Source organism: Indicator indicator, chromosome 30, assembly GCF_027791375.1.
Source record: "Indicator indicator isolate 239-I01 chromosome 30, UM_Iind_1.1, whole genome shotgun sequence".
Classification (NCBI taxonomy): Eukaryota; Metazoa; Chordata; class Aves; order Piciformes; family Indicatoridae; genus Indicator; species Indicator indicator.
Genome location: NC_072039.1, coordinates 732,546 through 758,433, shown reverse-complemented (window position 1 = coordinate 758,433; position 25,888 = coordinate 732,546). Strand labels below are relative to the sequence as shown.

At 57.1% G+C, this 25,888-nt stretch overlaps 1 protein-coding gene across 2 annotated transcripts; it reads left to right on the top strand.

Moving 5' to 3' along the window:
* The first annotated feature begins 1,416 nt into the window (after window positions 1-1,416).
* Window positions 1,417-25,628, top strand: HNF1B (HNF1 homeobox B). Of its 2 annotated transcripts, none has more exons than XM_054394202.1 (9): window positions 1,417-1,754; window positions 7,384-7,583; window positions 9,463-9,649; window positions 10,109-10,350; window positions 18,666-18,829; window positions 22,060-22,192; window positions 22,300-22,491; window positions 22,776-22,894; window positions 25,608-25,628. In XM_054394202.1, exons 1-9 carry the CDS (start codon window positions 1,417-1,419, stop codon window positions 25,626-25,628), a joined length of 1,596 nt encoding a protein of 531 aa, XP_054250177.1. The 2 variants fall into 2 exon arrangements, with proteins under 2 accessions (XP_054250177.1, XP_054250176.1); XM_054394201.1 differs by having other exon boundaries at window positions 9,385-9,649.
* The last annotated feature ends 260 nt before the right edge of the window (window positions 25,629-25,888 follow it).

Below are 25,888 nucleotides of genomic sequence, written 5' to 3'. Positions count from 1 at the left end.
GGCTCTGCTGGAAGCCAAACTGCCACCGGCTCCCCGGAGTGTCCTGTCCGGAGAGGGACCCATGCCCAGTGCTGGCAGAGACCTGCAGCCAGGCTCCCATGGGGTCATAGGGCCATGCTGTGAAGAGCTTGAGGTCTGCTAGGGAGGGATTTTCAGGGGGGTTTTGAGATGAGCAGGTAGCTACCTGAGTACCCTGTGAAAATCCAAACCTGGGCTGGAATTGCTGGGTTTAAAGCTCTTGTCCTTTGCCAGGACATCCAGGTGCCAGCCCAAAGTGGCAGGGAACTGGGCTACCAAGCTGAAAGCGCTTTGGGAGGCTGAGGGGTCATGCCCAGAGATTTTGGACACCAGCTCTGTGGGTCCCAGGCTCCTCTGCGTTCTGCTTGGGGTGTGATGTGCCTCTTGTGTTTGTGCCTGCTCGGACTTAGGTGAGTTTGTTGCTTTTTGGGACTCTTAGGAAAAGCAGATTCTGTTCAGATCCCAGGGCCCAGCTTGGATTGCTTCTTCTGCCCCAGCCTGCTCCCCCCGCTGACAGCTGCCAAGCTTCAACATGGGGGTTGTGTCCCCTGGACACCCTGGGCCCTGCAGGGTCCCCTTTGGTAACTTGCCATGAGCCCTCCCACACCAGGCACAGCCAAACTGCCCTGAGCCTGTCCCCAGAGCTGCCCCACAGTGGGCTCAAGAGCCCCACTGAAATCCCCAAGCTTAGGGGTGCTCTCCTGAGGCTTGCACCCACTCTGTGCCAGGCTTGGGAAGCAGGACCCTGAACTAGGGAGGATGCTGCAGGGGGAGGACTCCCCTGCAAGGCTTGGGGGACATTTTTCCAGCTTGGTCCCCTTTCAGCATGAGGCAGAGTCCCAGGAGAGCTGAACCTGCTGTGGGGCTGCTGCCCAGTGCTGGGAGTGCAGGTAGAGGAGAGCTCATGGCCACCCTGGGGGTGTTGGGGTGATGCAGGACGGGGACATGGCTGCAGGGCTGGCAGGACACGCACGTCCCCATCCCCAGGGTGCGGCTGGCACCGGGACCGCGCCCCGAGCTCCCTCCTCTCCCCACCTCGACGGCAACCGGGGGGGGCTCCAGCTCTCGGAGCCACCGTCCCGTCCCACCTCACCGCTGCCCTCGTCTCTCCCTCCCGCTCCTCCAGGGCCTCCCGGAGACCGCGGGGCAAAGTCCGCCCCAGCGCGGGCGATAAGGGCCGGGCCGGGGCGGGAGCGCGGGGGCCCGGGCGGCGGCCGGAGGAGAGGCCTCCCGGTGCTGATTTGCATAAGGTATATTGCCTAATGGTGGCGGTCATGGCTTGGTAGAGGGCGGCCCGCGGCCCGCAGCAGCCCGGCGGCCCGGGGCGGAGCGGCAGGAGGCCCGGGGCGGGCGGGAGGCGCGGGGCGAGCGGCGGGGCGAGCCGCCGGCCCCGGGAGGATGGTGTCCCAGCTGAGCGCCCTGCAACGGGAGCTCCTGGGTGCCCTGCTCAGCTCCGGAGTCACCAAAGAAGGGCTGATCCGAGCTTTGGAGGACATGGTGCCCACCGCCGGGTTTGGGGTGAAGCTGGAGAACCTGCCGCTCTCCCCCGGAGGGCAGCCCGACGGCAAAGCCACCTTCCCGCCGCTGGCCAACGGGCATGGCAAGGGCAAACTCTCTGGCGACGAGGGCTCGGAGGACGGTGACGACTTCGACACGCCGCAAATCCTCCGGGAGCTGCAGGCGCTCAACACAGAAGAGGCCGTGGAGCAGCGGGCCGAGGTGGACAGGATGATCAGGTACCGGCGGGGACTGGGACAGGACCGGATGGGTACGGGGCACACCCCGCAGCGCACCGGTGTCTGTCTGAAGCCTCTCGGTCCGACGGCCGGTGCCCGCTGCCCTGCGGTCGTTCCCGGTGTGTCCCACCCGGTGTGCGCTGCCCGGTGTCGGGTCCCGGTGCTCCCTATCTGCCTTGTGGTCCATCCCGATGTACTCTGCCTGCTGGTTGCTTCCCGGTGACCGGTCCCAGTGCTCCCTGCCTGCCCCATGGTTACTCCTGGTGCTCCCTGCAGGGTGTGCGCTGCCCTGTGCCGGGTCCCGGTGCTCCCTGCCCGCCCCGTGGTCAATCCTGGTGGTAGATCTCGGTGATCCCCCCTACCCAGTGGTCAATCCTGGTGCTCCCTGCCCGGTGTGCGGGTCCCGGCCCGGTGGGGCTGTGCTGTAGTCCCAATGAGCCGGTGGAGCTGGAACCCCGCTGCTGAGGGGACCGGGGCAGGGAGGGGGGCCGGGGCAGGGCTGGTCGGAGCTCGCCGGCCGCGTCCTCTAGCCCCATCGAGCGCTACCAGCCCGGCCGTCACGGCGGGACCGGGGGTACCCCGGGGGTAGCGGGGCCGGGAAGGCTCTGACCGGCCACCGGCTCCATCCGTCCGCGCCGGTTGATAAAACATAAACTGCAACACGTGGAGGCCGGGGTGTTATTAATTTATTTCTATAAATCATCAACAGAAAGATACACAAAAGGCCGCGGCGAGGGCGAGTGGGGCGGGGGTTATTCATTGCCCAGGTTGTAAACGAGCTGGGGAGGGGGGAAGGAGGAAACCCCCAAAGGCGGCGGCTTGGGCTCCTGCCCCTCCCGGGGATGCGGCTCCGTGCCGAGCCGTACTGAGCTATGCCGATCCCGGCAGTGCCGCGCCGCTGGAGCGGGGCCGTCCGAGGGGCTCGGCGGACACCGGCGGGGCACAGACGGCATCGGCTGCCCTCCGTGCCTCGGGGTAGGGACTGCCGCTGCCTCTCCCGCAGCCGGGGACACCGCGGCGATCGTGGCTGGTGCAAGCGCGTGGAGATCCCCACGGGAATCTCAGTGTGTGGATCCCCCCTACCTTACCCTGCAGTTTTCATACCTGTCTTAATGCCTCAGCAGCACCCTGAGCGTGGCACCGATCCTGGCCGCCGGGCTCATGTGTGCCTGTACCTTCTGCCAGCTCATGGAACCCAGGGGCAACCCCAGATCTTGTCCCCCAACAGCCCAGTGCCTAGGTAGTGGGGTGCCAGGGCTCGGCTGGGAACGGGGAGGTTGCCGTGATTGGTGTGGCATGCTGCGGGCTGGCTGTAGGACACAAGCATGGTGCAGCGTGCCGGGCTCGGCTGGGGACAGGGACATTGCCATGGTTGGTGCAGTGTGCCCAGTGCTCAGCCCCAGTACCGGCAGGGCAGATGATGCCTTTTGGGGTCTAGGCTGGACAGTGGCACCCATTCCTGCCAAGGGACTCAGCTAGGGCACACTGGATGCTGAAAAGGTTCCGTGTGAGGGAGAAAATGTTGCAGGCCTTTTCTGCTGGGTTCCCCCCTTCCTGTCTAGCACCCTGCCCTGTGCTTCTGGGTGTTCCTGCCTGTCCCCAGTTCCTGGCTGCACCCATCCCTGGGGGTGCCCGGGGTGGGGGTGCAGAGAAAACTCAGCCCTGGGCTTGCTGCTCTCCCACAGGTGTTTCTGTGCAAAGTTTGCCTTTGGTGCAAACAAGAGCAGGCACATGTCACTGAGGAGCCTTTGCAAAGAGTTGGTGTTTGCTCTGAGAGAGGCCTTTGTACTTGGAGAAGGAGCCGAGCATGGCAGTTGGGAACCATTTATGGCAGCCACACACGGGGGCTAAACCCCTTCTGCTCCCACTCCTCCGGTGCCAGCATCCTGATCTCAGGACTGTCTCAAGCTTGGGTTGTTCCTGTGTCCCTGTGCCCACCTCTTTTTGTGACCATGGTGCAGGCTTGGTCACCCACCCCTGCAGTGGGCAGGAGTTACCCATCAAGGTGCCACAGCCCCAAGCAGTTTGCCCTGGGCATGACCTCTTGGCAAGCAGCACCTTCTCTTGGGCCCATTTGTGGCACCTAAAGGGCTTCAGCTGGTGTGGGTGGGCCAGGGACGAGTGTCACATTGGTGGTGGCACAGCAGCTTCTCACCAAGCCTAGCTCCTGGGCAGGCTCTGAGGTGGTTTCCTCCTTCCCTCCCCTGTCCCACCCTCTCGGACTTGCTTAGACCCTGCTTGGGCAAACTGTGTACCCCAGGAGCACCCAGATCCCGTGGGCCCACTAGAAACCGTGGGAAAGCCACCCGTGGCTGGAGGTGCCCCGAAGCCTGTGGCAGAGGCATGGGGAGCGGTGGCACCGCCAGCTCCCTGTGTGCAGGACAGATGCAGCTTGGAGAGATGAGTTCTGCAGGGAGTTGGGTTCATAATCCGTTTGTAGAAATTCTTGGCATATTTCTCCAAGGATGTGGAGTGCATTTACCTGTTTTCAGGGCTGGCAAAAGGGGTGAATAGGTCTGGGAATCAGTCTGTGGGGAGATGGAGAGGCTTTGGCCCCAGTTTGTACATGAGGCTGGAGCGGGAAACGGCACGTTGAGTGTCTGGGCTTCATCTGGGTTAATTTTGTGCAAGGGAAAAAACCTTTTGCTTCATTTTGGTGGAGAGGAACTGCAGAGCCAGGGTTATAAAGTGGTTTTCCAGTGTTACAAAGCCCTCCTGGGTTGGGTTGAGATTTTTTTTTTTGTATATAAAGTCCTAGTGAAGATTGAACAATTCATGGTTGTTTTTTTTTTGGTGACAGAAAAAAATGGTCTTGTGTTGAATCAAAAGGTTTTCCCTCTCCAATTTTTTAGGTTAACCAAAAAAGAAAGGGAAAAAAAAAAGGTAGAAAGAAAAAAAAAAAGCCAAACAAACACTCAAAGGTTTCATTTTGGGTCAAGTCCAAACATTTTGTTTAACATGAAACAAAATGTTTGGGTTTGGTTTCAGGTTGTTTAACCCTTTTGAATACGGTCAACTTGATTTGTAAAGAAAATTACAAATCAAGGAATAATTGTTTCGAAAGTGAAAGTGTGACAAAGGCTGGAAATAACAAGGTGAAACCTTGCTGAAAATAATAAAATGGAGGGGAACTCGGGGACTTCCCCCCCGACCCCCCCTAATTCTCACTTACTTTTTCCAGCCAAAACGCTGCCAAGTTTTATTTCAGTTCAGAGATCTGTAGCCCCTAGTCGCTTGTTTGATGCTTTCCAAGTGCTCTGGCTCAGGGTTTAACTCTGGGCAAATGCTGCCTTGGGCTTGGTTGTGAACCACACTGCTGTTAGAAATGATAATGAGATCTGATCCATTAACTTATTATTAATCAGTAATTAGCAGGATCAGTTAGTGACATGAAATGCTGGTGACAAAGAGCCGTGCGAGCCCCTCAGCTTGGGCACGGCGGCTGGCGGGCTGTGCCCTGCTTTGCCAGGAAGGAGCCTGTGGAACAGAGCTGAAGGAAGAACATTTTCTGAACATCCTTCTTGGTGGCTCCTACCTTTTCCTGGGTCAGCACGAAGACCTGAGAGCCCTGAAACCCTCTCTGCCGCAGCTGTCCCCGCCAGCTCCTGGTGCCATCCCGTTGGCTCCCACGTTTGGGTGGGCTGATGGCCTGGTGCATGGTGTCAAGCAGTTTGGGGACTGGAGGGAGCTTTCTGGCTGCACCATGCCCAACCCAGTCTGGGCTCTGGGCTGCTGGGTGGACTGGAATCTGTGCGGCTGTGCATACAGACAGCTGCACACCATGCCAGCATCACCTTATAGCATACAGTGAGGATGCTGCAGTGGGCACAGGGACAACTAGAACAGCTCCGTGCCCTCCATGCCGGGGCGGCAAATCCCCTGCTGCATCCACAGGCTGCCCCTGCTCGGTACTTTTGCTCTGGATCCAACCTGCTTTGTTTGCCTGCTGCCTTCGGGACACAAAGTAAGAAACCCATTTGGAGTTTTTGTTTCTCCTGTGACAAGTTGAAGGATCCAAAATAAGTAATGCAGTGGGAAGGCAGGGCAGGGATTAGGGGGGATGGCATTATCTGGGTGCAGGACTGTGACCGGGGCAAGCTCTGCACCGACGTGTTGAGCGCTGTAACCTTTCCTTCTAGTCAGCGTGAATCCAGGATCTGGGATACAGGGAAGAAGCACTGCCCTGTGTGGTGTTGTGCTTGCCTTAGAGCTGAAGAGCACAGACAGCATTTGGATGTTTGGCTGTCATTTTATTTATTTCCCCAGTTTTCTTTATTTCCCCAATTTTCTGTATTCCCTCATTTTCTTTATTCCCTGGACTGGTGTCAGGTCCCCCAAGGACACCAAAGCAATGTGGGTTTAGGGGAGGGTTCTTTTACACCTGCATCCTGAAGGAGCCAAATTCCAAATATATAAAAATCCTTGAATATAAAAATTCTTAAATATAAAAATCCTTAAATAAATATAAAAATCCTTGAATATAAAGATTCTTGAATATAAAAATACTTAAATATAAAAATTCCTGACTATAACCCCTCTTGAATACAAAAATATTCCAGAATGAGTAACAGTGGTAGAGAGGTTTGGGTGTTGGTTTTGGTTTTTCCATTCAGGGCCTGGTTTGTGCCAGGTTTGACTTTCACTTCCCAGTCCCTTGTGTACCTCCTGCCCATGCCTTTCGCTGCGGGGGCAGCCTGGCCATAGGGGCTCTCTGGAATGAACATTGAGATTTTGTAGGTATTTATCCGTGTGGGAATGGGAGGGAGCAGAAAAAGTAGTGAGTGTGGCAGGTGAGGTTAGGTGGCCATGTGGAGGTCTCTGCTAGCCAGTGTCCCAGTGCGGGTACTGCACCCACGAGCAGGCGCAGGGGAAACATCCTGGGCAGCTCCAGAGAGCTTTGTCTTTATCCATCTGAGCTCTCTGTATCCATATGGATGTGTCTGTGTGTCCTGTGGTGTGTGTGCCAGAAAAGAGAAAAAAGAAAAAAGGAAAAAAAAGAAAAGAAAAAGGGAAGGGGGGGAAGGGGAAAGGAAAGGAAAGAAAAGGAGAAAGGAAAGGAGAAAGGAAAGGAAAGGAAAGGAAAGGAAAGGAAAGGAAAGGAAAGGAAAGGAAAGGAAAGGAAAGGAAAGGAAAGGAAAGGAAAGGAAAGGAAAGGAAAGGAAAGGAAAGGAGAGGAAAAATAAAATAAAATAAAGGAAAGGGGAAAATAAGAGGAAAAAAAAAGAAAAAGAAAAACAAAAAAAAAAAAAAGGGGGGGGGGAGGAAAAAAAAAAGAAATCCATTTCTCCTTGAAGGATCTGGAGCTGCTTTACCATCGTTAAGGGACTTCAGTGTGCCCTGTCAGGACACCAAGATTCTCTTTCTTTCTTTCTCTCTCCCTGGGCAAACAGCCTGGTGGGCATCCCTGAGGTGGCTGCTGCACCCTGTGAGTCCCTGAGCCTCCAGCCCTGCTTCCTGGGGTGGTTCTGGGGCCTGAGATGGCAGCTGGGGAAGTATCAAAGGATCTGGTGCCCCTCTCAAGCAGGGTTTGGAATAACAGTAGTGGTTTTCCAGCATGGGAAGGGTTTTCCAGCACAGGGGAGCTTTTCCCCAGTGGCAGAGATTAAGCCTTCGTTTCCCTCCCCTGCAGCGAGGACCCGTGGCGGGCGGCGAAGATGATCAAGGGGTACATGCAGCAGCACAACATCCCGCAGCGGGAGGTGGTGGATGTCACCGGCCTCAACCAGTCACACCTCTCGCAGCACCTTAACAAGGGCACCCCCATGAAGACGCAGAAGAGAGCTGCCCTCTACACGTGGTACGTCCGCAAGCAGCGGGAGATCCTCCGGCGTAAGTACCTGCACCAGCACTGCCCTTTGGGACTGGCAGGAGGGAGAGGGGGGTCCCCGCGTCCCCTCTGGGCACAGCTAGAGCTGGGCAAGGAGTAGCTCCACCACCCCCTCCCCTGGCACTCCCCAGCATCCCCAAAATAATTTTACAAGTGAAATGATTTTAAGGTGGAGGGAGATTGGTCCCAGTGATGCCGTGCAAGTTCTCCCCTGCCCAGCCAGAGCTGAGCTCCTGGGTGTTTGTTTGCACTCATTAGAGCTGGAGAAGCAATTAATGATTGCACACCGTGAGATCCATTTGATGCCTTCTCCACCTCTGCTCCCTTTTCTTTGGGACTGCTCTTCTTTCTTTTTTTCTCTTTTTTGTCTAGTAGGAGGTGTCCCTGCCCCTGGCAGGGGGTTGGAACTGATGATCCTTAAGGTCCCTTCCAACCCAACCCAACCCAACCCAACCCAACCCATTGTGTGGTTCTTTGGTTCTGCAACTTGCAGAAAGAGGAAAGAGAAAGAAGAGAAAACTCCCGTCAACTGCTCCTGTCTGTAGCAGGGTCTTGGGGCAGCCTCTGCTGTCTTTTGGGGAGGTTTAGGCTGGACATTAGGAAAAATTTTTTTGCTGGACCAGGCTGCCCAGGGAGGTGGTGGAGTCACCATGCCTGGGGGTGTTTGAAAGCCACATGGATGTGGTACTTGGGGTATGGTTCAGTGGTGGACTCGGTAGGGTAGGGCTCATGGTTGGACTTGATGATCTTGAAGGGCTTTTCCAACCCAAACGATTCTGTGATTCTAAATTCAGATGATTTTGGCCAAGTACACAGAATATTTCTTCTGTGCCCCTCTCCCAACGACACCAGCCCTGTCTGTGTCCCACATTCCCTAAAGCAGCCTCATTTTTGGTTGAGCTGCAGGTCGGGGCACTGCCACCCCCTCCTTGAAAGGGCTCTGCCCCCCTCCTCCTAGAGGATGCAATATCCAGCGGGCAGGAAGCACAGAACAAGGTTTAGCACCAAATACCATTGCTTTGAAAACACACCTTGAGATGTTAGAGCAAACAGAGCCTATTCCAGCCTTGGCCTGCGTTCCCCCCCTCCTCACAGGAGGAAAAGCCATTAGAAGAAGAGGGAGAATTCCCCTGCAAGGCTGGGAATAATAAAACCCTCTCATTAATCTCCCTTTACTGCCGTGCTGACAAGTGCTGGGTCCGAGGCTGGCTGCTGGGGAAGGTCACCTCTGGTGCCTGTGTGCCCCGGGCACAGGGTTGACATCCATGGCACTGGGACAGGAGCAGGAGCAGGAGGGGAGCTCTGGGGGAGGCACCTTCTGGGCAGGCTCTGCAAAGCCCTTCCCACAGCAAGTGCAGCTGTGAGAGCCCCTGCCATGAGCTTGCATGTCCTGCACATGGCTCCCTGCTGAACACTGTCCCAGGGCATGCTGATAACTCCCACAGCAGCATCCAAGGCTGGTCCCTGCCCTGGGCTGGGTGGCAGGGAGCACCTGATTTAGAGGTTCATGGATTTATAGAATCATTTTGGTTGGGAAAGGACCTCTAAGACCATCAACTAACCATCAGCCTAGAAGTAAGACAAATCTGAGACAGAAGCTTAGCTAAGCTGCCCCAGCAAGGTAAAGTTTGCCTGCTGGTGACAAAGTAGAAACCTAAAAGGAACAACTAGGATTGCTGGAAAGTGTCTTTTGTGTCAGGGCCAGTGGGGCTGGGGGTGCTGCGGGGTGGACCCCTCGGCGTGGGGATGGTGGCTGCGAGCGGCAGCTACAGGCCAGCTCACCTCTGCTCCTTTCTCTTTCAGAGTTCAACCAGACAGTCCAGGGTTGTGGAACTATGACAGACAAAGGCAGTCAGGATCAGCTGCTGTTTCTCTTTCCAGAGTTCAATCAGCAGACCCAAGGGGCTGCCCAGCTCGAGGAGGCCTGCTCCGAAACGCCCAGCAAGAAGATGCGGCGCAATCGGTTCAAGTGGGGGCCAGCCTCCCAGCAGATCCTCTACCAAGCCTACGACCGCCAGAAGAACCCCAGCAAGGAGGAGCGTGAGGCGCTGGTGGAGGAGTGCAACAGGTAAGGGCTGCCCTGCGCTGCCCACCCGCAGCCTGTCCTCGCCAAATGGCTCCTGGCTCCCGCCTCCAGCCACTGGCTTGTGGCACAGCCTGGAGGAGCTGCCTGGCCTCTTTGTGCCTTGACTTCCCCACCTGGGTGATGTCTGGGGCTGAGAGAGCTCCGTGCTGGGGTCAGGATGTCGTGGGGCTGTCGTGGGGCTGTTGCAGGGATGCAATGGGCATGGTTCAGGGAAGCTGCTAGGATGCCATGGGGATGTTGCAAGGATGCTGCAGCAATGCCTCAGGGATGCTGCAGCATGACAGCGATGCCAGAGAGGTTGGGGGTGGCTTTTACAGCCTGGGTGTAGCTGGAAAGGAGGGGCAGGCTTTTAGGAAGGGCTGAGACACCCCCAAACCTGCCTGCCCTGCAGAAGCCCCCCCAGCAGCAGCCTTGCTCCAACGTGTCCCCTTCCACACGCAGGGCCGAGTGCTTGCAGCGAGGGGTGTCCCCCTCCAAGGCCCATGGGCTGGGCTCCAACCTGGTGACCGAGGTCCGCGTCTACAACTGGTTTGCCAACCGGCGCAAGGAGGAGGCCTTCCGCCAGAAGCTGGCCATGGACGCCTACAGCTCGGGGCAGCCCCCACACACCATGAACCTGCTGCTCTCCCACGGCTCCCCCCACCACAACCAGCCCAGCACCTCACCGCCCAGCAAGATGCCAGGTAAGGCCCTGCTGAGGGAGCTCTGTTGGTGGAGTGGTTGAATTGCCAGCTCCTGCTTCTGCCGGAGAAAGGGTGCTGAGCCCACGGGGCTGTGCATGGACAGGCTTGAAGAGGAAGAAGATGGTCACCCTGGTCCTTGCCTCAGCTTCAGAGGGTTGTGCTGGTGCAGAGAGGAGCAAGTGCTGCCACTGTGATGTTATGGTTGGACAAACCACATGGTAGGGGCTGGGTTTCTGTCCTGGTGAGGGTAAATAGAATTTCCTCCATTCAGTGGAGTTCCAGTGTGGGCTGGGGAAGGCTGTGCCTAGCAGGGCGGAGAGGTGGGCTGCCCTACGCCTGATATATTCATGCTGGGGCCTTGGGATGTAGCCCACTGGTGAGCACTGGTTTTAGGTAGGGTATGCGCAGATGATGCTGTGAAACTTACAGGGAGCTGTGGCAGTGTCCTGGCTTCACTGCAGGGCTGGAGCTGGACTGGGCTGGGTGCAAGGTGCTACACTGGAGCAGAAGGAGGTGGATTAAGAAAGCTGCTTGGGAGTGTGCAGGATTCACTCCAACCTCCACCTCTCCACACCATGCTCTGGCCTCACTGTGCATAGTGAGGAGCAGACCTGCCAAAAACTCCTGGGGGATTTAAGCAAGAGATAACACTGAGGGGAGGGGACTGCACACTGGGGGAGGATAATCAGGGCAGGGGGGTGGCTCGGCATGGGGCAGGAGGCACTGTCAGGAGAACAATCTCCATTGTCCTCTGGCCTGCCCTCTGCAGCCAGCACACCAGCCCCCAGCACACAGGAGTGGGAGCATGAGGGCTGCACCCCAAGTGCCCCACATTGCCCCTCAGCCACAGCAGTGGCACTGGCACAGCCTGACCAGGGAGGCTAAAACCAGCCACCTCTTGGAAATGACCCTGCCTGGCTCGTTACACCCAGCTCGTTACAAAGGCAAATTAAAATAACCACATGTGGCAGAGAGGCCCCGCGGGAAGGGCAAAGTGCCTGGAGAGAGGAACCTGGGAGCTAGGAACAGTGTCAGTGGGGCTGGGCACCAGTCCTGGGGTGGTAGCAAGTGAGGGCAGCCCCCAAAATGGTACCTGAAGGATGCACCGGCCCCATGTGGGTGCAGAGTATCCAACTCAGCTCCAGGCCTGGGAAGGACACCAGCATCCAAGCCAGGAGGGATACCAGCATCCAGTTCAGCTCCCAGCCACGGGAGGAACAGGCAGCATCTGACCCAGCTCCTAGCCTTAGGGGGAACAGGCAGCGTCCATCCCAAGCTCCAAGCCCTAGCAGGGTCAGTCAGCATCCATCCCAGCTCCCGAGTACCGCTCTCCCCTCAGGGCTGGCTGGCGGTGACCAGAATGTGACCCTGCCCCAGGAATGCCCCACACAATGGTGGGGACAGGGAGGACGTTTGCCCTCCTGTCACCGGCTGATTGCTTACAAGGTGCCCTACAAGCACATTGTCAGCAGAATCAGCTGTTTCCAGTGTCGCCGGAGGGGCTCACAATGCCCCACCAGCATGGAGCCCGCGTTGTCATGGCGTTGTCCCCCCTCCCTGTGCATGCTTAATGGACAATTAAAGTGGAGTTTTGAACGGCCCCCGCTGCCTTTGATGTGCCCCCGCGCATGCAGCACCCCCCAGATCCTTTGTCTCCTTCTATTAGGGGATGGCAATTACTGTACCCAGGGGCATTTATCTCAGGGCTGGAGGGGGCTGGGGGCTCTTAAGCCCCCAACCTTTATTTTCCTCTCAGAGCAGTGGCCAGCAGGAGCTGGCCGTGGCTCTAGGGCTGATGACAGCCCGTTTGGAGGGGCTTTTGAGCAGGGCAGGAGTGATGGCCACAGTGCTGGTGGAGGACCCCTCCAGAGGGGTCAGGAGGGCTTGGTTGTGGGAATTTTTTGGTGGATGGAGCTTGTATCCATTGACCTTGCTGATGAGGAGGGTGCAGGCATGGCGAGGGCCAGTGTGGGGTTTTAGGGATGGTTTGGGGGTGATGGACAGAGGTGGAGCTCAGCCTTCATCACTTCAGGGTCACTTGGACCAAGCTGGGTCTGGCAGGCTTGCAGCTCCCAAATCATCGCTGCTTAAACCTCCTCCAAGAGATGCTGGACTCAATCATCTCAGAGGTCTTTCCCAACTGAAATGATTCTGTGATTGATTCTGTGTTTGGGGACACGGTGCCTCAGCAGGGCGCGGGGCAGTGCTGGAGGGCATGGCCCCAGTGCCTGGCTGACCCCATCCCGGGCTGGCCATGCTGGGATTTGAACTGCCCTTGCACGGCGCGCGGCGGCGTCTGGAGCGCTCAATGCCTTAACAGCTTAATGACAGCGCAGGGACACCGCCCGTGTCCCGCCCCGGCCCCGGCCCCCCGACACGGCCCCCGGCAGGAAGCCATGGGTCTGGCGGCGTGGGGCGGCTGCAGGATCCCTCCCGTGCCCACAGACAAAGGAGGATCAGGAGCTGTTGGCTCTTCAGGACCTCAATGGGCTCTTGCGAAAGGCTGTAATGAGGCTGGGCAGGGATAAGAGCTGTAAAAGTCAAACATCCTCCTGGCCTCTTCTTGCAGACCCATCTGCCAGGCCTCGAGCTGCAGGGTTTAACTATTTGGAGGTAAATACTTCAGCCTGTCTATCTCAGAGGCTTCTCGCAGCCTCTGGACTTTTCCCTTCCCATGGGGCATTATCAGTGATCTTGGTTCCCTGTTTGATTTGAAGGTCACTCAGGGCTTTATCTCGGTGCCATGCAGTAGACTCTGGCTTATGCCATTTTTATCTTCAAGAGCCCCGAAGACAATCAGAGCATTGATGGGATTAAGTGACACACACCCTGCCTGCCAGCCATCCCCAGCCTCTCACCCTGCATACAAAGGGCCGGCCGGCGCCCAGCAGACCCCGCAAAGCCCTGGGGTGGGGGTGCCACAGCATCACCTCCAGCCCATCCCAGGGGGTCCTGTTCCCAAAGGTATTTGAGGTGTCCAAACATTTGTCCCACTGGTTCCTACACTGTAGGATCATAGATTCACAGAATGGGTTGGAAGGGACCTTCAAGACCATCCAGTTCCAAACCCCTGCTGTGGGCAGGGACACCTCCACCATCCCAGGTTGCTCAAGGTCTCATCCAGCCTGGCCTTGAATACCTCCAGGGAGGGGAACATCCACAACCTCCCTGGGTAACCTGTTCCAGTGTCTCCCCACTCTCACTGTCCAGAATTTCTTCCTCATCTCCAGCCCAAATCTATCTTTCAGGTTCCTTCCAACCCAAACCATCGTATGGCTCTCTGCTCAGTCAGAGCAGTCCCCTGCACACACACACGAGAGGACAATCTTTTATCTGCATTTTTAGATATCTCCAGAGCTGGAGATAACAAACATAAAAATATCCCAGTCCCACCCCTGAGATTCTCCCTAAACCCAAAGGGCAATTTAAGTGATTTAGCTTTTAAAGAGGAGCCCTCGGTCCAGAGGTTCTCCAGCTTCTAACTGGTTCTGGCACATTGTTGCTAGGGTTTGTACTGGTCCTGCTTGTGGACCCCGTGCCAGCAGCTGTAATATTTTACTGTTGTGGGGCACTGTGGGGCTTGGTGGGTACAGTGTGCTGTTAGGAGCTTTTCCTGCTTTTATGGGGGGTAATTAGAACTTTATGGCAGCAGCAGAATGGGAGGGTCCAGCCCCCATAAACAGGTTTATAATGGATATAAACTGTGCACCTCTGTAACTTAGCAAGATTAACACTTTAGGGACAATTTGAGTGGCAGCCCCAAAGCCAGAGCAGCTCTGGGTGCTTTCTGGGCCTGCCTTAGGGTGTTAAGGTCCCAGCACCCAGCTAGCTGCTTCCATGATGTCAGTAGGTGCAGCATGACCCCAAAAGTGACACTTGGCCTTGCTCACCCCACTGCTGGGTTCCTGGTCCATGCTGGTGGCTGCATCCTTGTGGGCTGGGGCAGAGCCATGGCTGAATTCTTGGGGCTGATGGAATTCTTGGTGCCCAGGAGCATGGCATGGTTGGCTCTGTTTCGGGGTTGGGCATCTCTGGTGGCTTGCAGGATGTTTCTGAAGCTCCAGGCAAAAGCACAGCCTGGTGCTGGGGCAAGTGATGGCTGCTGCTGGAGGAGGGGGTCAGGGTGTGCTGTGAGATGTTCCTGCTGCATGGGAAGAACATTGAAAAGTACAGAGAGTGCTTCAAAAGTACAGTTTAACGCCTTGACCTGACTCCCAGCAGAGGAGGATGAAGCTGCTTCCTTTCTTTTGCTCACCGAAGAGGCAGGATTGAAACTGAAGGATTTAAAGGCAGAAACTGGGAGGGTTTATTTTCTGCTCTTCTTTCACTGCTCTCCCATCAGCAAAACCCAGCATGGCCAGAAAGTGGCACAAGCCGGCATGAAAGCAGCAAAGTTATCAATTGCTGCCCTCAGCCTCTCCAATGCTCTCTCTCCAAAACCCCTAGCTCAGGAGCACAGCTCTGGCAGGGTGCTGGAGATGCACTGGACCCCTGCCAGCCAGGCTGTTCCCTGGGGAGCCTGGGGGCTGTCACACCCCCATCCCCATGGGCTGAAGCACAGGGTTAAGGCTGCAGGAGCTGGACCCTGCAGCTTGTCTGGGAGCATGGGAAAGCAGTAAACCCTTTCAGGGCAGTGCAGCTCGGGGACCACACAATAGCTGGGTCCCATAAACAGATTTTTATGTTATGGCTCCAGCTCCAGTAAAAAACAACAAAAAAGCCTTAACAAGGGCAGTCCATGGCCAGGCCCACTCCTGGGGATCCCCATCCAGGCTCCTCTCTTGGGCAGCTGCATGGAGAGGCTGGGGAACAAAACCCTTTGCACAGGGGTTGCTTCCACCCTAGGAGAGCAGCAGGAAAACAATCACATTGGGCTTCAATGGTTGTCTGAGCCCTGCTCATAAACCTCGGCCGTGGAGTCCCTGCTTGCTCCAGCAGGACACCTCCATGCCCTGGTGCCAGCCATCAGAGCCATCCCTTGCATCCACCCTGGCTGGTGGGGTCCCATGGGGGGGTCCCATGGCAGGTGTGAGGGGCTGGGGTGCCAAGGGATGGGCTGGCTCCTGGGGCCTGGCACGATGGCAGAGTATGCCAAGGAGGATTTGCTGGAAGCTGGTGCCCTGGGAAGCCTGGGCATGGGTTACCTGCCCCGGGCCAGCACACTGTGTCCCAGTGCCAGGTAAAATGGGGTCCTGCTGCTGTGACAGAGTCCAAAGACAGGAAAAGGGGGACTGGCAACGTGGCTTAGGATAGGTAAGGTGCACCTGGGGGCAGCCTGGGATAAAGCCTGAAGGCAGCTGTTGCTCCAGGAGGTGCTTTAGGCTGGGAATGTGGAGCTCAGGGGAAGGGTACCCAGCAGCATCAGGGACCTCTGTCACAGCAGTGACAACAGCCCCAGCAGCCGTGCCCTGTGCTGCTTTCCAGCACTAATTACCTCATCTGCCCAAATCCCACCCAGCTCCCAGGGCATCACAGTAACAATGACACCCATCCTGTTCTAGGAATGGGAAAAACTAAAGCTGGGATAGTTGATGCCTTCCTAAAGATCTGCCAGACAGCCATGGCAGAAGGCTTTTAGCCACCCAGTCAGTGGCTTGTGGGCAGACCCAGGTGCCTGTGAGCTTTGGGGATGCAGCCCCTTCCCCACATGAGACTGGGGTCCTTGGTGGGGCTGGATGGTGGTACCAGAGCCTGACCTCACGCTCCTGGGCATTGTTAATCTTCATCAAGACTTGGAGTCTTTAGTGGTTTTATCTAGAGCCCCCAGATCCTGGTCACCAGGCTATCAGAGGATCTCAGCACGGGTGGTTGTCCCTCAAACAATGCAAGTCTTGGTGTTGGGATCACAGGGAAATGCTTAAAACTCAGCTTTTTACCATTCCATGTGTTTTTAAAGACAACTTCATGGCTCTGAGGTCCTTGGCTCACAAGTAACAGTCATCCTCAGTCGGCTCAGCCTGATTCCGGGGATGAAAACCTGGCTTTTGGGACCTTACTGAAAGCTTCACTGGACCCAAGGGGCAGAAGATTGAGCAGAAACTCTGCTACTCCTTGCAAGAGGAGCCGCCTGTGCTCCTCCTCTATCTCCGAGATCAGGCTCAGCAGAAGGGCTTCCTTTTATCCACCCTCCATTGTTCCCGCAGCGCTGCCGGATCCCGGGCAGCCGTGGTGCAGCAGCCCCTGTGGCCTGCTTGGGTAATGTTTACCCTGCCCGTGGCAGGGACTCCTCTCGGGCCGGCAAATACCCACCTGCCAGAGGACATTCTTTGATTATCAGGGATAAAAGGGGTTTGCTGGGAAATGATTAGGAACCAGACATGGTGGGGAGATTCCTATCTGTGGGACGTGTTCAACCAGCCGAGGAGGGAAAGTCGGAGGCGACTGAGAGGTGACTTTGCTGCGGTTTGGGTGGAGGCTGCAGGTACCTTCTGTGCTTTGGAAGATGCTTCTGGAGCTTGTGGACTCCAGTTGCCATTCTTGCCCTTTTTCTTGATTCAGATGTTTTTAGAGTAGCCCTTAGAGCATCTTCTGCTGAGCTAGCCTCCATCAGCTCTTCCCCATGGGCACCTGGGAGGAGGGGAGCCCAAAATGAGGAGCAGCTGAGGGCACTGGGGATATTTAGTCTGGAGAGAAGGACGCTGTGAGGCAGACTTCTCTGCTTTCTACAACTCCCTGAAAGGAGGCTGGAGCCAGGTGGCTGTTGGTCTCTTTTTCCTGGGAACAAGTGACAGGATGAAAGGAAGTGTCATCCAGTTGCACCAGGGGAAGTCTAGGTTGGACAGGAGAAGAAACTTCTTCCTCATATGGGTTCCCAAAGACTGGAACAGGCTCCACAGGGAGGTGGCTGCGTTCCCCACTCCTGAAGGTATTTAGAAGATGCAGAGATGTGGAGCTGAGGGCCATGGTTTGGCACCAGCCTGGGCAGACTTAGGGAATGGTTGGACTCATTGTTCTCAAAGGGCTTTTCCAGCTGAAACAACTCAGTGATTCTATGATTCTAAGATGCCAGGAGGGAGATCCTTTTCCTGGGTGGGTTTTGTAGCTGGGGGTGTCTGTACTGTTCTGTGACAGCTAAGAAGCCACCAGCAACCTCCACAAGCTGAACCTCTCCAGCTGGGGTTCATTTTGGGGAGCTGTCCTCAATGCCCCTGTGCAGTGGCTGGGAGTCATGGGTGGGTGATGCTCTTGGTGCTCTCAGTTGGCAAGGGGGGTTCCACCACCATGGTTTTCTTTGCCAGGAGGGCTGTAGGCTGTCTGTCCATCCATCCATCCACTCGCCCATCCACCCACCTAGTGCTTCGGACCCAGGGCAGTTCAGTGAACCCAGCGTGGTGCTGGTCTCCTCCTGCTGGGTGGTTTTTGGCTGCATTCATCCAGGCAGCTCCCTGAAAGCCACTTTTGTTTCCCATGGGTTTTCCTCAGTTAATTATTTGTGATCTGTAGGTGCCTTCCCAGGACACATGGCTGATCATATGGTTAGCAGTGTGGGGGCTTTAGCCAAATTAAATATATTTAGCTAGAGGAGCCGTGCCCAAGCCAGATCTCCCTCCAGGCAGGAGCGGGCTGCAGGGCTGTGTGTGTCTGGTCCTTCCATCCTCCTGTTAACCAAACACTTGTGGGGAGCGAGTCGAGAGGGAAATCGGACAGAGGGAAAAGGGAGAGCTGCTCAGAGCTCGAACCTCACAGCAGGTGGATGAGCTGGAGGAGGCACAGTCATTCCCCGCAGCTCAGGGCTCCCAGGCTGCTACCCAAGAGCTGTGGGGACATCACAGGAATTTGCATGCTGGGTGCAGGTTAAAGCACAGGAGATGCAGATGGGCGCAGGTCCTTTTTCAGTCTGTGGCCTCTGAGACCATGAGTGCTCAGCATCCCTCAGCACCATCTGATGGCTGTAATTTCAGAAGATAGAGTTGAGCAGAAGCTGGGAGCCAGCACTGGAGGAGGGGGCATGGGATTCAGTGCTGCTCCTCCTGCTTGTCACCCAAGATGTTGTTTGAAAGCTTGCATGTCTGCTTGCATCCTCATGCTGCACATGCTGAGGAAGCCAAGGAGAGCTGGAGGCTTTCTGCTTTTGCAGGGATGCTTTCAGAGGGGGTTGGCACAGCTGGGGCACCTTCACCAAGGTACCCATTAGTGAGTCACTGTCCCCCAGAGCTGTTTGTTTGTGGAATGTGTGATCATGGCACATGGGGCCATGGTTTGGTGGCCACAGTGGTGTGGGGTTGAAGGTTGGACTGGATGCTCTTGGAGACCTTTTCCAACCCAAACAATCCTGTGACTGTGGTTCTATGCCCACCCCTGGTGGTGTTTTGCAGGAGTCCGGTACAGCCAGGCAGCGAGTGGTGAGGTGGCGTCCTCCGGGGCCATCAGCCACCACGGCAGCGCTGCCATGGTCACCACCAGCCAGGCTGTCCTGCAGCAGGTCTCCCCGGGCAGCTTGGACCCCAGCCACGGCCTGCTGTCTGCGGAGGGGAAGATGGTGAGTACACCTGGCCCGCCTGCTGATAAGATAAGGGCAGAGCAAACACCTTCCCCCGGGCTTCACACGCCGCCCGCGCTCAACAATGGCACATTGTGGGGCTGGGCTGCGGGCACTGCCCCAGCACCCGCCTCAAAGGCAGCCCCCAGCCACGGTGGGCACTGGTGTGCCCTGTGAGCACAGCCTGCAGAGCTGCCAGCCCCTGCCCACTGCCAGCCGCTGCCTATTGATCGCCTGCCTTGAGGATTAACTGCTGGGTGGATCTCTGTTTGCTTTCTCCTGCCAGTGGCCTGGGCATCGATAAAATCCTCATCCATCAGTTTTCCCTAAGCCCCCCCAAGTTTGGAGTCCTGCTGTGGGAGTGCTTTCCATGCAAGCAGCGAGCTCCTGGTGCCAGGGCATCGCCCAGGGCATCTCAGCGGTCACAGAGGAACACAGAAGGACGCTACAAGAAAGCTGGGGAGGGACTTCTTTCAAGGGCTTGTAGTGCTAGGATGAGGGACAGTGGCTTTGAGCTGGAAGAAGGGAGATTGGGACTGGAAATGAGGAAGGATGGACAGGATGGGGCATGAGAGCACAGCCCCTGCCGGGAGCAGGCTGGCAGAGGCTGTGTGTGGCCCTGGCCCTTCCGGGAGGAGGGCTCTCAATTGCTGAAAGCGAAAGTCAAACATGGCCCTGGGCAGCGGGGCCAAGCTTGCTCTGCCCTGCTTTTCACTTCCATTTTCAGAGGGCTGTCCCTCCTGGGCCCTTGTGTTGGTCTCCTGGTGAAGCTGGATGGCTGTGGAGGGCTCCTCTCACCCTCCCTCAGCTATGGCACCCTTTCATCTTCCCTTTTCTTCCAGCTCTCCATGAGGGTCTCTCTGCAGCCCCTTAGGCTCAGCTGCTGCCCCTGCAAAGCCAAATGTCCCCCACCAAGCAGGGGGAACAGTACAGAGCAAACCCAGCCCTGCCAGCACGCTCCCTCCGCACCCAGCTCTGCCCAGGGGTGTGTTGAGCCCTGTAACCCTGAGCCTTGAAGTCATAAAATGAGTCAGGAATAAAGGCAGCAGCAGCAGCCAGCAGTGAGTGCCTGGGGTAAGGGTCCACCAGGACAAGATGCTGCAGACCTCAGTCGCAGAGCACTCTCCTGCCACTTTAGTTTGGACAAGGGGAGATTGAGACTGGAGATTAGGAAGAAGTTCTTGACAGTGAGAGTGGGGAGACACTGGCACAGGTTGCCCAGGGAGGCTGTGGATGTGCCCTCCCTAGAGGTGTTCAAGACCAGGCTGGATGAGGCCTTGAGCAATCTGGGCTGGTGGAGGTTTCCCTGCCCATGGCAGGGGGTTGGAACTGGATGGTCTTGAAGGTGCCTTCAAACCCATTCCATGATTTTGTGTTGAAGGGGTGGATTTGCTGGAGCACAGGGATCTCACAGTGGCCAGGCAGCACTGGAGGAGGCAGCATGGAAATGCAGTGGATTGAACTGGGAAAAGCAATGCACTGGATTGCAGTGGGTCTGGAGTGTGCCAGCAGAAACCCTGCTGGATTCTCCCTGCTGCACAGCTCCTCGGCAGCATGCAGCTCTGCCAGCTTATCTCTGATCTTCCAGCAGGGCCAGCTAGAGCTTGCAAGGGATTTCATAAAACTGCGTTGTAGGCTGTGGTTTCTAGTAAGCAAACAGGGCCCTCAGTGCCCCACAGGAATCCAGGAGCTGCCAAGGAAGTGGCTGCATTTGAAGGCAATTCAGGGAAGAGCATTGCAGAGGCTGAAGGATCTTTGGCGCTTCACTCCTTCAAGCTCCAGTGCTGCCCTTAGCTGTGGTAGTACCCGAGGGTCTCCCCTGAGGGTCCTGTGGCTGCAGGGTCTTTTCCACTCATGCAGTCTCCAGAAGATTTCTTCTGAGTGCAGAGCTTTGGGTCTATATAAATGCATACAAATATCTAAAGGGTGGAGATCACGAGGAGGGGCTGAGTTGTTCTCAGTGGTGGCCAGTCACACGACAAGGGGCAGCAGGAATAAACTAGAACACAGAAGGTTCCATTTGACTCTCTGGTGTGAGGCTGCTGGAACCCTGGAGCAGGCTGCCCAGAGAGGTTGTGGAGTCTTCTCTGGAGAGATTCCAAACCCTCCTGGCCATTGTGACCCTGGGCAAACTGCTTTAGCAGGGGAGTTGGACTGGGTGGGCTCCAGAGGTCCCTTCCATCCCCAGCATGCTGGGCTGTGGGTTTCTGTGACTGAGCCCCCGGTAGGACGAGCCCAGGCTGCAGGCACACAGCACGCACTGGCCGTGAGCTGTTTGCCTTGTGCAGCAGAGTGTGGCGTAACCTGGCCTTGGAGAGCCTCTGAGGGTGGAAAATACCGGATCAGGAAATGTGAGTCACTCCCGGGCTTTGGAATTTATTGATGGATTTGTTTCAGTTGCAGTGGGGCTATCTCCAGCTCACATGTGCAAAACAAACAAGCTGCTCAAGCTGGTGTCCAGAAATGTCACACCGAGAGTGGCACCGGTGGCTCTGACAGGGGTGGCAGTTTTGGGGTGCACGAGGCTAAGGAGAGGGATTAGGAGAATGGGCAGCAATTAAAGAAATCAGGCACTTAGCCCCCTCTTTGTCCTGGGAACCAGCTCCAGGCCTCTCTTCATGCTCCAAATGACTTTGTGTGTCTGATCCCTGAACGCTGACCCAGAGTGCCAGGAGCTGGCACTGGCAGAGTGTGCCCGCCTCTGCTCACCAGTGTGCCACTCATCTGTAAGAGTGGAGACTGAGGGCATCACTGTGAGGCCTTTTTATCTGCTTTCTGCCTTTTTTTTTTTTTTATTTCCCATGTTTATATTTCCCACTTTACCCTACAACTCTGAGGATTAGAAGTTAATGAGTGTTGAGTGTCCTCAACTGTCCCCGAAGGCAGGAGCTTGGACTTAGGGGACAAAATGGCAAAGTCTTGAGATGTGCCATGCTCTGGTGGAGCTGGGAGCCAGGGCCAGCAAAGTCCTTCCCTGCTGCTGCTTCTTCGCTACTTATTAACACGATGCTCAGGTGTTCCAGGCAGGGTCTGCCACCCCAGGGTGGTGGGAGAAAGGTGTCCCAGTGAGGCTGCAGCCTGTTTGCCTGTTGGGAGGGGGCTTTGCTGTTTCGCTGCCATCCCCTCCCCCTCCCATCCCAGTCTCCTCACTGCAGGGGGCAGGGGATGGGGTTGAGCAGCCCTCTTGGATGTGTCTCTGATGGTGTCTGTCCTGCCTTGCTCCTTGGCAGATCTCGGTTTCGGGGGGCGGGCTGCCCCCGGTCAGCACCCTGACCAACATCCACAGCTTATCCCACCACAACCCGCAGCAGTCCCAGAACCTCATCATGACGCCGCTGTCGGGAGTCATGGCGATCGCGCAGAGTGAGTCCGCACCCCGGCTGCCCTCCGTGCCCCTCCCGGGACAGAGCAAGGGACCCCCTGCGCACAGCCGGCGCTGACCTCCCCGTGCCGCTGTCTCCCCCTCGCAGGTCTGAACACATCGCAGGCGCAGAGCGTTCCTGTCATCAACAGCGTGGCAGGCAGCCTGGCCGCGCTGCAGCCGGTGCAGTTCTCGCAGCAGCTCCACAGCCCGCACCAGCAGCAGCTGATGCAGCAGTCCCCCAGCCACATGCCGCAGCAGCCCTTCATGGCTACCGTCACCCAGCTGCAGAACTCGCACAGTAAGAGGCTGGGAAGCGCCCAGAAATGAGTTCGGGTGGAAGACGAGCTTGGGTTCTGCCTGCTCTCCCCTGCCCTTGGCTGTCCCCTCTGTCCCGTCCCCTCTTGTACCAGCCAGCATGGGGCTCTGACTGGGGTACAGGGCAGATGGTGGTTGCTCTCTGTGGCTCATTCACATCTCCACGATGTTCATCCCCACACAGCACCCCTGTGACCTGCTCTGCCCTGGCTTGAGGGCTGTGGGTAGGCTTTCCTTGACAGCCTCTTGTCTCCCTCCTCTCTGCAGTGTATGCACACAAGCAGGAGCCCCCCCAGTACTCCCACACCTCCCGCTTCCCCTCGGCCATGGTGGTGACGGACACCAGCAGCATCAGCACGCTGACCAATATGTCTTCCAGTAAGCAGGTAATGGCCAGGCAGACGTGGCCAGGGGTGCACAGGGGAGGGTGTGTGGAGGTGGAACAGGGCTGTTTGTCTGTTTGTCCCCTGAACAAACTGGGGCTGGAGGAGCTGAAGGTGAGACTCAGGGTGCTGAGAACCATATCCCAGCCCCTTCGTGGTCACCACAGAATCTGTTCTCGGATGGCAAGTGAGGTGGGAATTTGGGTGATGGTCTGGCTGTGCTGGGTGAGGACTTGGCTGTCCCCATACTCATCCCTGCGGCAGATTCATCAGCGTGGGAGCATCCTGATGGGGTTCAAATAGGACTGAGAAGGTTGGGACCAAGCAGAGTCTGATGCTTTTGTGTCCAGGGTGAATCAGCCCTGGTTGAAGTTGAGCAGAAGGGCCAGGCTCTGATGCACCCCAACTTCCCCCAGCCCATAATCCTTTGTCATCTTCCCAGTGCTGGTGCAGGTGTGAGGCTGGACTTATCCTGGGTCAGATCAGGTGTGTGAGGCCTTCCTCAGACAATGGTCCCTTTCTGAAAGCCACCTCTGGAGACTGTGGGAAATATGTGGCCCTTATTGATCGCTAGATAAATAAAAGAGAGCCTTGAACTTGCATTCAGATAAACTTTCTTCCCAAGATTTGACAGGGGAGAGGAAAAAATGTCTGAAATGCCCACAGAGTAAATATGAGGTGGGACTGCTGGGAGACCCCCCAGGGGGCAGAGGAAAGGAGCTGGGGGACTGCAAAGGGGAGAAGTCAGGCGAAGGGCTCCCTGTGGGGTTAGGGTGGCTGGGAAGGGGTGGTGGACATCCCCACCCACGGCTGGGGTCAGGCTCCCATGCTTTGTAGGGCTGGGGGTGACCAGTTATCTGTGTCCGTGCACCGCGGGCCGGGAGGGGTCGGTCAGGCACAGCCGCGCTCCTCGGCAGCGCCACTTCCCCGGCGCGGCGTTATCAGCCCATCTGCTGTGCGCTCACCCGAACCCCCGATTAACCCCACCGTGGGCTGCCTTTGATGCTGGGCTGCTCCGAAGCAGCCCTGGGCACACAGGAAATCTCCCTGGCAGGGAGATAGCGGCCGGCCGGCCCCGCTGCGATCAGCCTACCTTGACACAGCAGTGCCCAGGGTGCTGGGGATCCCTCGGTTTGCCCCCATCCATCCTGCATCTGCATTTTCATTACAGTGGGAGGAGGGCTCCCAGCTCAGGAGGGGGAGATGGAGCTGGGACCCGTGGCTGCTGAAGTGCACAGGTGCAGGCAGCCCCGTTAGCCCCCGTACATGATCAACAGCTACCGGGCCATGATCTGGCCCCTTTGCCCTTGCACAGGGCAGGAGCAGTCACAGGGGCCGTGTTCCCTCCAGATCAACCTGCCAGCCCCTGGGGCCTCTTTTCCTACCAACCACTCAACATCAAACTAAAGGTGGAAAATGTATCTTTGAGCATTGCTCTTCCTCTCAGTGGTTGCCTGGTTCACAGCAAGAGGTGAATGAAGAGGCAGTGTGGGGGCCCTGTAAACTCTGCTCCCTCCTCAAATGCCTTTTTGGTGATTTGGATTTCTGTCCCCGACTGGGGCTCACAGAGACCTTGCCTCAGAACATCCTCCACGAGGATATCTGGCTGCTGTGGACACCTCTGGGGTGGCCAGAAAGGGCAGGAGGGTCACTTGGGTCCCCAGGGCAGCTGCAGGTTTGGGGGCATAGTTTGCTGGGTGAGGGGTGGCTGTTGCTGGAGGGAGCCCCCGTGAAACCCTGAACCTAGGGTGCTGAGCTGCTGTTCCCTGAGCAGCCCCCCACTCCCTGCAAGGGGAGAAGCATCTTTGTTCAAAGCAAAGCTTCTTTCTTCAGCAGCAATTCTGCACCACACAGCCCCCACACCAGACCCTGCAAACCCAGTCTGTGGTAGAGCCCAGCTGCTCCCAGTCCTGTTGGTGGGGACAGAGGCTGGAAGGATGTCCCTGGTCCCCTCCCAGCCCAAAGCTGCAGATCTCTTATCAGATGATGTTATTTAGACCTGGAAGGGGCAAATACCTCCTGGTTCCTTTGGCAACGCTTGAGGCCGAGCCACCATTTTTATTACGTTAGCAAACACCTGATAGCTGCAGCCTGTCCCTGGTGACCTGTCACAGGAGGCTCCTGGCGTCTCCTTATCTCCACCTCACGATGTTTGCTGTGTGCTCCAGCCCACAAGGTCACCCATGGCTCCTGGCCCCCCACCTCACCAGTGACTAGGGGGGACCCCAGCTTGGGAACCCACCCCGAGGGACGGAGAAGGGTTGTTGGGGTGGGATGGATGTGTCAGTGGGGGCTGCTCAGCTCCTTCCCTAGAGGTGACAACAGTGCTGGGGGACAGTGATGACCACGGTGCCCAGCCCTGCTCCCACCCAAGCTCCTGCTCATGCCTGGCTGCTCTCGGCAGTGCTGCTGAGCTGTGCAGCATGATCTCTCCAGCAGCTTGGGCACCGGCAGGCTCTTTTTAATCATTATTATTTTGGGGAGGGGGTGGCAACATCTGGCTGGGAAAGTATTTTCCCACTGCCTCCCCCTTGGGGTTGCTGGGGGAGGGCTTGGGGCCAAGCAGGGCTTCTGGACCACTGAGGGACACCAGGGTGACGTGGGAGGTGATGCCTCCAAATGCTTTGCACTGCCCCCAGAGAGCCCCTCCCGTGGTGCTGCCTTCCCCTCTGGCCTGCCTGCCGCTCACTCTGCTGCTCTCTCCCTCCCTCTGCAGTGTCCCCTGCAAGCCTGGTGATGCTCCACACCTCGCTGCTTTTGCACATAGCAACGGGATCTTATTTTCCACAACATCCCGCCGGTGACCCGCGCCGAGCCCGGGGAGCCGCCAGCGCTGCGCCGCAGCCGGGAGCCTGCAACCCGAAGCGCCGCCGGGGATGAGCCCGGACCCGCGGGGTGTCCACCCAGGACCCTGCCTCTCCTCCCCTCTACGCAGTATTTCCAAGACGTGTCTTGGGGACTTGTTTTCTGAAGTATTTGCCTTCCGGGAGGCCGCTG